Raw genomic sequence first — 10,059 nt, 5'->3', positions numbered from 1 at the left:
ATTCGATAATCATCGAGTTGTCTGAAACTGCGCAGTTGTCTCAACTCCAATCTTGACTCTAGATGCAGATATTTGGCCATATTTCCTGCCAAAACAATTTTCTTATTGTTAATGACAATTATAAAATTAATATACAGTAAGTAGTAACTTGAAATATTACGTTAACTTGACTAAAATTAATATAGAACAAATAATAATATAATTACATTAACATAAGCTAATGCTAACTGTAATCATTTGTGTTGTTCATGATTTATTATTCAGAGCAACACATATTACGATACAGTTCTCATAACAATTTACATTATCTCTATTAAGTTAATAGAGTTACTTACGTTACTTACAGTTACTTACGTTATTTTAACTTATTTATATAAATTATATTATTAATACCACCGAAGCTGCAATAATCTGCGTCAACTTATGCTATTTACAATAATATACGCTACTACTAAAATACTACAAAAATAATGGAAAATACTAAAAAACTAAAAGCGTCTACATTCATGAAAGCTTAAAATCGATGAGATTAGTGATTGGAAGAGTTAATAAATGGTGGTGGTAATCTTGAAATGAAATTTAACTCAAGGGCCAAGCATTTACAATCTCTGTGCATAAGAATGATTTAGAAATACCATTTTCGATGAGTGACATGTGAATTAATGAATTGAACATAAAGCATGATCGATTTCTTATCCCTAAACGAGAGATCATGGGATCTGAGTGAAGGATCCGTTTTACATTATACCTGTATCATTATCAGCGACTCAAAATCCTTTTTCAGCTTTGCATGTCTTCAAAATATCATTTTTCTATGCCACACACCATATTTTAGGAATACCTCTTTTATTTTTCTAATTTGTAAACTACAGAAATTTTTTGGTGGAATTTATTGTAATATTTAAAAGATATATGGAGTACTGAAAGGATCGATGACAATAGATGGAATACAATAGGTGAAAAACTAGTTACTATGTATATAATAATAATTTGTATATTTCCCACATATTAAAATACAGTTTTAAGTGCATGGTTAAAAAGACCACAATTAATCAAAATTCAAGTTATTTGAAAAATTATAAATTTCTACAACAATCCACAGAATTAAAAAACTACTCTACTTACCTTTATAAATGCCGCTAAAGTTATAAACAGTAAGAATAATCGTAAAAAGTTTTATTTTAAAAAATAGTAAATAGTAATACCAATACAATATCAATACAATACACCACCAATCTTGGTGTTGTCTTCAGAGATTCCAGATTTACAAAAAATTCTATTATACTTGAAAGATCTTTTTCTAACTAAAACCTTATGTTAAGAAAATATTATGAAACCTGCAATATATATTTAAATACAAGCAACGTTGTTACTATACTACAATAATCTAAAAATGACTCTCCCAGCTAAAACTAGAAATTTTCTCAATATCAAACAAAAAAAATTATTTTACATCCTCTTGTGTATACTACAGCTTACTGCCAATAATAACATTACTATGGACACTAGTAAGGTAATATCAACATAAGCAATGGTAAGTTTTCCACATATGTATCAAATCTTCAGAAAAGTTTAAAAATCCTACATTTCGTTAAGGCAAGAAAATGGGACAAATAATAAACTTTCTTCTTCGGATTTAAAACAGCAATATACGAAATCCCAACTTCCGACATAAAATATGAGTTTTAAATCATTTTTTTTTTTTGCATCAAATATTTAAATCTATAGTTAAGTATTGACGGTGTTGTCTTTCAAATTTTTTATACAAAAAGTAGGCTTGATTAGATATAACTTTAAGGCACTGGAAGATACGTAAATTCTCGAATTTCGTTTCCCACCAACACACTAATTACATCCCTCATGGTGAGGTGATGAATAGTCTCGTTAATTCTGCCACCTATGTAACTCTGGATACCCGGAAGTACGTCCGGCTTGATAATGTCTAACACCTTCGGTGTCAACTCCTGAAAGACCTGTGGATAAACGCATCAAAATTGAATTGGATGGCCTCTCTGCCCTAGTAATTTGTAACATCGAACATTGTATGTTAATTGAAGAGCAGTGTAACTTTCAACACTTGTTTCCTGTGTAACCAATGTTTTTCATAAAACAATAACTATTGTACTAATGAGCAACAGAATTATCAGAAATTCTATGCACCGTTATTTTGTTTTCTAAATATAAGCGAATACTAAAAATTTATACCTATTAATTTACAAACTATTAAACCCCTAACAACAAGGAATTTAAAAAAATGGGCCTACCTTGTTCATAACGTCGTTTAATTCATCATCATCCATGAAATTATCTAATTTAATATCTATAGACTTCAATGAAAAGTCCAAATCGAAGGTCCTCAAGTACACTCCTCTAGAGTATCCTAATATAGTGTTCACATATAGTTGAAAATCATATATATTCGCCTTCAAGGGACCAGCACCATCCAGCAGAAGCGTAGAACCGAGAAGACCAGATATATTATAAAAAGCTTCAGCATAAATTCGTGGAACAGAAATATTTGCCGTAATTGTTGGTCCGATCAGTGATAGTTTTGCCTTGTTGATAAAGAAAGTCGACAAGTTGTGTAGTGTCAAATCCTCTACAGTGATGGATATACTAAAAAATTAAATAAAATATGTTAAAGATCAGATAATTTTCAACAGATTTACATGAAATATGTTCAGAACAGAAAACATGATCTCCTAGTCTGTTCTCTTGACTTTCTTCACTCAAAGAATTCCTAAATCTCCAGTTCTCACAGACTTTTATGGCAGTCTTAGAGGATGCGAATTCGTTTATCACTAATTGAATTCTTGAGAATCTTCAGCGTAACCGATTTTATTTAACCAATCTTCGAACTTACTTTCCTATATCTGGATTATCTATTTTGATGTCGACCTCGTCAAGATGAAGTGGTTCTAATGGTGGAATTCCTAGTTCTGGTATTCCATAAGGCATTCTAGCACGAAATTTCTCCAGTATTCTTCTTATTTTGAATTCCAAGCCCTTCGAGGCAGCGCTATCAACTTTAGCCGATTAGTGTCGATTAAAGTGAATCAATAATTTTCCATACTTACTTATACCAGTAGTAGCTCTGGTCGCGTTAATGAGTAGATTCTTCGGCTTCTCCACTGCACTGGTGACTAAAAAGATAACATAAAAAGAAAAAAGTGGTCATTCACTTCCACTATTTTTTTTTTTTTTTTTTTTTTTTTTTTTTAAATTATACTTATTATGATACTGCAAGTTATAAAAAAGCGTATTAAATGGAGTAATAAATGGAGAATGATGTTGATGCAGAAGGTATTTGAGTTGTACATAAAATTAATTAAATCCAACTATTAATGCCAATATCAAATTCTATGAAAAAAAGTAATTTTGTAGAAAGTTTGGATAAATCTAAATGGACCTAAAGGATATCCACATGCTTTGAAATTGGAATTGTGGTTGAACGTTTATATTTTAATTCTTATAAAATATTACCCAAGCAGTGTTATGATAAAACTATCAAAAATTGATGACCAAACCAAAGGGTATTTCAAAAAAGCATCTTAGGAATTTTAGAATTATCTGCAGTCATGACTATTTTATTTAACAATGCTGTTAATCGCTGAAATTTGTATTAAGGCCTTTATTAAAAATACTGTTGCGAATGTGAAGCAACTCCAGTTCTCCTCCTGAAGTAAGTTTTCAAACATCATTTCATCTAGTATCACTGATTTCATTTTCAACTTTTCCTTAGCTCGATTAATGTTGAACTTCAATTTTAATTTCACACGAATACAAAATTTTTATATGCATCTGATGGAGCAGTTTGAAAATTGTAAATCAAGAGGAGGTTTGGACGGAAGTATCACATACTGAAATCGGAGGCTGAGTCCGTTACGCGATGTATCAGTTCTTTCTGTCGTTGCATGATTCCCGTCACTGGAACAAACGAGTAAACGTACAATTTCCTCTGGAACAGTTCTTTTCCTCAAAAGGTTACCAGCAGAAAAATATGCGAAATCTATCTTAGGTGCTCTTAGCTTCCATTCTCTGTGTTCTAAACTTCTAATGACAAGTTAGATCTAGTATCAGCAATAATAAAACAATAATCCTTAAAATCAAAGCATACAGTGACAAACAATTTAATGACCTGGAGTAAAATAATATGATTGAAATACAATTTACAACATCTTAAAGGATATTAATGTAAAAGATATTCTATTATTCTACAATAGCATAGAAAAATAGAGATAGAAAGTAACAAAATAAAGCAGTAATAACAAAATGATTCATATTATTACTACAATTGACAATGAATTCGAACAATAATCTGCTGTTTTAAAAGAAATTATTTACCAAAAAATATTTCTAATATTGAAAAATACGATAAATAAGGAAATTAATTATTTTAAATTAATAGACAAACTAATAATAATAATTATTAATAAAGGAACAGAGATAGTAATCATGTGAATGACGAAGAAAAAGCGTAATAGAACGAGGTAAAAAATAAAAAAAAAAAAAAGGGAAATAATAGAAATGATACAATCAAGAACGTTGGTGTATACACGTGATCTTTCAAATTCACATAATTAAGTTTGCACAGTGTAACAATGCCAGCATAACAAGGCAATTCCTGTTGTGCTACAACAAAAAGGATGTGAAGTTCGCATGGGTGACCGGAATGACCACCAACTTGTAATTCAGTGTATCTTTTGGTGTATCACTAATTTCAATCATTTGGTCGCAAAAATTTACTACTGATGATATGTTCTTTTACATCCAGTTTTGGAGGAATTTTTAGGAAACATCGATGACAAGCTGTTGCAAAAAATATCCTTGAAAAAGATGTGCGTATTCGTATTGTTTGAATAAAGTCCACTTCCGATCATTTTTCTTCCATTTATTACACTTTAAAACATTAGTGAAACAGTATCAATGATTTCACTAGGTTTTTCAGGAAAAATTTAAGGATTTATCTTCCTTAAAAAATAGCATCTTTCTAGAAAAATATTAGTAATATAGCAGAAACTATTACGTTTAAACCGTCTTGTGGAAAATTATTAATTACAAATATAAGATAACGAATTGCGAACAAAAAGAACGAAAGATTCGCTCAGACTTGAAGTGAAAAATATCGTTTCATTAAGAACGTGACGATCTCTATTAATGAAACGTGCATAAGAGTTATCTAAACTACCATAAATTATCCTAATTGAACAGTGTACAGAATTTTAAATTAGTATCCGTTTAGGTGAAAGTCTTCCTTCTGTAGATGACTTAAAGACAATTAAAGTAGATTAATTTCCTTAATTTAATCGAAGTTTAAATTCATAATATTAATATTTTCCTTTCATAAAAATGATTCATTTAGAAATTAAAAATATAATTTTGTGAAATAGGATGTAACAACTCGCATGTAAATAAACTCTATCGTCTTCCATCATTCTCCAAATTACACTGAATTATTCACAATTTATGATTGCAAATAGTTATCAAATATTGGAAGTAGCAAGAATATATTTAAAGAAAGTAAAGTAATATAAAAAAAAAGTAAAAATAACATGACAAAGATTACGTACGGAAATTAGTAGCGGTGTTGGCAACATTTTCAATTCCACTCAAAATTGTAGGAACTTGATCTGGTTGAGAGGAAACAATTTGAAGGACGATGATTGCCATCATAATTCCTCCTTGAGATACGTGCAACTGCATGATCACCTTAATTTAGAACCAACACTATCGATAAAATATGTAATTTAAAGAATCGATTATTTAAATAATCAATTGCACCATGAGAAAAGACGTCCAATTCGAACTGCTCCCAAAGAAGCAGAAACGCCGACTGACTAGATGAAAGAGTAGCAGTGCGTAACTCAGGTGATCTACGTGTCAGTACGTCATTTTAAATGTGTGTGTATTGCACGTGCAGGAACGTCCAGCGAAAGCGAATCTTATACTGCGGTCCACAAATGAGGTCCCACTATATTTACAAGATACTGAGAGTCGTGTGGAATGGCAACATAACCATTTGGACTTGTGAAAAGATAGGTGTAAAAGGTCAAGAAGGTGAAACTACCTAAATAATCAGTGTAATAAAAAACAGTAAACTTTAAGTCACATATATGATAAATAATAAACATTAAATATATAACTAAAAAATAATGCAACAAAAGTAATACATAGAATATAGGTATATGTCCTAAAATAAATATGTAAGTAAAATGGCTATAATTCTCAAAAACAAAAAATTAATGCAATTAAAATAATAAATATATAAAACAAGAAATTATTTCTGTAAAAAATTATAGACAAAGTTTGTACAGTTTTCACATGAAATTTAACACATGGAATACATAAAGATCAATTTTGTGTAGTGACGAGCACAGAAAAGTACTATTACCTAAAAATATAAAATACAAATGAAATATGAAAATAAAAGATACTAATTACACTGTCACTAAAAAAATACATAAAAGAATGTAAATAATCAACACATAATATCATGTACTAATGAAATAATAAACAAGAAATGAATTTAGTTATAATATCTTCATGCATGACAAAAACCAAATACCTAAATAATTATTACCTAAAAACATCAATTATAAAAGAAATAACAATAAAATGAATTAGTTTTGCTGTAGATATAAAAATGTATAAAAGAATGAAAATAATCATCCTGGAAACCAATTATAAATGAAGTAACAACAAAATGAACTAGTTATGCTGTAAATATAAAAATATATAAAAGAATGTAAATAATCAACATACAATATAATCATGTTCAAAAAGGACAACAAACAACATAAATTAATTGTATATAAAAGTTATGAAAGAATCATATACAGATTTAAATTGTTAATAATCATAAATTCCTAACACAATAGGTATGTCAAAGAACACAACATATAAAAAACATACAGATCACTCTTACATATCATTAAGCATAATAAAATATAATATAGTAATGAAATAATAAACAAGAAATGGATTTATTTTTATAACATCTTCATGCGCCATAAAAAACCAAATACCTAAATAATTATTACCTAAAAACATCAATTATAAAAGAAATAACAATAAAAGGAATTAGTTATGCTGTAAATGTAAAAATATATAAAAGAATGAAAATAATCATTCTAAAAATATCTATTATAAATGAAATAACAATTGTAATGAATTAGTTATGCTGTAAATGTAAAAATATATAAAAGAATGTAAATAACTAGCGAACAATACAATCATGTTTAAATAGAACAACAAACAACATAAATTAGCTATATGAAAAACTTATGAAAGAATCATATACAGATTTATTTCTTCATTTGTCATGATGAAACAACGAATACCTAAATAATTATTACCTAAAAACATAAATTATAGAAGAAATAACAATAAAAAGTATCAGTTATGCTGTAAATATAAAAATATATAGGAGAATGTAAATAATTAACATATAATACAATTATGTTTAAAAAGAACAAACAAAATAAATTAGTCCTATAAAAAAATGATTAAAGAATCAAGTACAGATTTTAATCATTAAGAATGACAAATAATTGAAATAACAATCATATATAAGAATCCAATATATACATCAATTATATATGTTAGTAAGCAACACAGAAGATAATTACTACATCAGGAGAATGCTAATTAGTAATGAAATACTTAGAAAAAAAAGAAAGATAAAATAATCTTACCTTCATGTGTGTGATTTGTCACCACGTCACAAATATTTCATATAATTTCACATGTCACACAACAAAGATATACACTCATTTAATTAATGATTGGACTTTAATACGAAAAGTCTATTAATTACAAATAAATATTTAAAAAAATTTTGAATCATAATGGTCATCTTGAATTAAACAAGTCATATATTGTGCTTGTTTAAAGAAAGCAAACATTTATAACACCGCAGTACCATATAAGTAGAAGTTCAAATGTGATATATGAATTTTATAATATAAATTCATATTCACTGTTAAATTTTCAAATAGAAAATACAAATAATCTTTTTGTTACTGAAAAGGAAAAATAAGATCAAAATAATAAATGGTAAACATAAATGGCTCATATAATACATATCATACCTAGAAATTATAAAATTTTTATATTTGGTATTTCATTTATCCATTAATTTTATAGTACATTTCACATATATATGAATTATGTAAAACTATGGATTGAAATAAATGATTATAAAAAATCATTTATGTCAAAACATTTGGTATGCTTCAAGTATTATACAGGGTGTCTCAGTAACAGTAGTACAACCGGGAAGGGTGTTATTCTATATGTAAAAATAAATTGAAAAAAAGAAATTTTTTTATTTGAATCTTCGTTTTCGAGCAAATTGATTTTGAATATTCACCGAGTACATGTGTACTCATGCATTGATGGTGTATTTATATATGCCATAGTAAAGTGTATGCGCATTCGGTGAATACTCAAAGTACATTTTTTCGAAAATGAAACTTCGAATAAAAATTTTTTTTTTTTTTTATTCGTTTCTGCATGTAAAATCACCCCCTTTTCGGTTGAACTATCGTTGAGATACCCTGTATATTAATTAATAATATGTTCAAAATGAAAAATGTTCAAGTTTAAATACAGAATACATCATTTTTGAACGGAACTATACACAGATGAGCAACTTCAACAACGTTGCTCAGTCGAAGCAACAGCTACCTCTGTTTGGGAGGTTAATGCTTTCTATGTTCGATTTATGGATCTTATATTACGTAATTTGATAAGCTGAGACATATCATCACATATGACAAACACGTGCTTAAAAGCTATAATTCTAATACACACATTTATTATGACACGTGTGAATAAACATGTTTCAACAAAAAATGCGAACCGACAAATATGATCATTGCATATTATCACAGTTTCGAACGTCGTGCATCGTATCATGGCAATAAAACAAAGATCATACTCAACAAAGGTACCGCGATAAATGTTTTAATCAGAAGAAAAAAAAAAAAAAACAATTATGTGAACTTTAAACAAGTAATAACGATAAGAAAAAATAAATAGCAACTTGTTATGAATATATATGACATATTAATTTCATTTTATACAAAATATCAATCATATAAACATATAAAACATATAGAAAAAAAGACGAAAAAAATGGAAACAAAATGTCTTACCTTACGATGTCTTCTTACCTCGATATTTTATATTGATTACGAAATTTGCTATGTAAAATTTCTTCTTAATACTTATTGGTAATATCAAATGTTCCGAATGAATTTTCCTAATAGATACAAAATTTATGGTTAATCCCACGTTTTCTCTTTCCTTCTTTTTTTTAAGAAATAAAAATTTCAGTTAGTGATTCTAGCATGTATAATTTTTAGTAAAATATACATTTTTCGTCGCAATTTGTTTCATCGCGTTTATTTCATAAATAAAACGAAAATGTGTGTCTACAGAATATTCGAATACGAATTTTATAAATTTAAACTAAATCCAGACAGAACAAAATCTGTAAATTAATAATCTTTCTATATCTATAAATTATGATATGCGTCTTTGATCGTTTAATCGATCTATTTCGAAGATTCCGAAATTGATACTTTTTATCCCGAAATATAAAGTTTATTTCAAAATTACCTTCCTTACTTGTCCTTCTGTTACATAAGTAGTATCGTTGATAAACTTATCCAATTTTAACAATGATCAAGCTGCTTCTCTAGCAAATTCCGAGGAAAAAACGATTTGCGGTCTCGAACGCGTGCAACCACCAAAACGGCCCTTTCTTTCTACTTTGTTCTTTACGGATACTACGATGATCATAATCTTCTAATACAATAACCATGTTATTGAAGTTAATACATATATATTTGTTCTCATTTATCTAATAAATCAATATTGAGAATTGAAAATTTTGGTAATGTCAGTTTCAATTTTATTCTACAGATAAATTGCTGGTTACATGACAGTTTTGTTTTGACTAGGATTAACAAAGCATAGAATCATTGAAAATCGGTTACTAACCGAATATTTGATTTTTCATTTTCTAATAATTTTTTTTTGTGATATAATTTG

General features: G+C 27.9%; 1 protein-coding gene across 2 annotated transcripts; it reads right to left on the bottom strand.

Moving 5' to 3' along the window:
- Positions 1-1,743: 1,743 nt before the first annotated feature.
- On the bottom strand, positions 1,744-5,818 carry LOC108551840 (uncharacterized). 2 transcript variants are annotated; one of them, XM_017906165.1, is made up of 6 exons: positions 5,571-5,818; positions 3,862-3,927; positions 3,078-3,143; positions 2,864-3,026; positions 2,265-2,616; positions 1,744-1,973 (listed from the first exon to the last, which is right to left on the bottom strand). In XM_017906165.1, the coding sequence occupies exons 1-6, from the start codon at positions 5,701-5,703 to the stop codon at positions 1,794-1,796; spliced, it is 960 nt and encodes a 319-aa protein (XP_017761654.1). In that variant the 5' UTR covers positions 5,704-5,818; the 3' UTR covers positions 1,744-1,793. The 2 variants fall into 2 exon arrangements, with proteins under 2 accessions (XP_017761654.1, XP_017761655.1); XM_017906166.1 differs by lacking the exon at positions 3,862-3,927.
- Positions 5,819-10,059: the final 4,241 nt, after the last annotated feature.

The sequence above is a fragment of the Eufriesea mexicana genome, unplaced genomic scaffold (genome assembly GCF_001483705.2).
Source record: "Eufriesea mexicana isolate 0111107269 unplaced genomic scaffold, ASM148370v2 scaffold5020, whole genome shotgun sequence".
Taxonomy (NCBI): Eukaryota; Metazoa; Arthropoda; class Insecta; order Hymenoptera; family Apidae; genus Eufriesea; species Eufriesea mexicana.
This window is presented reverse-complemented; position numbering and strand designations above follow the sequence as displayed.

Bases quoted from the DNA above. Each gene is read 5' to 3' on its own strand.
- LOC108551840 (XM_017906165.1), bottom strand. From the start codon at position 5,703: ATGCAGTTGCACGTATCTCAAGGAGGAATTATGATGGCAATCATCGTC. The intron at 3,144-3,861 runs GTATGTGATACT...TTATCTTTTTAG, and splicing joins GGACTCAGCCTCCGATTTCA to TCACCAGTGCAGTGGAGAAG. The intron at 1,974-2,264 runs GTAGGCCCATTT...GTTTATCCACAG, and splicing joins TAAACGACGTTATGAACAAG to GTCTTTCAGGAGTTGACACC.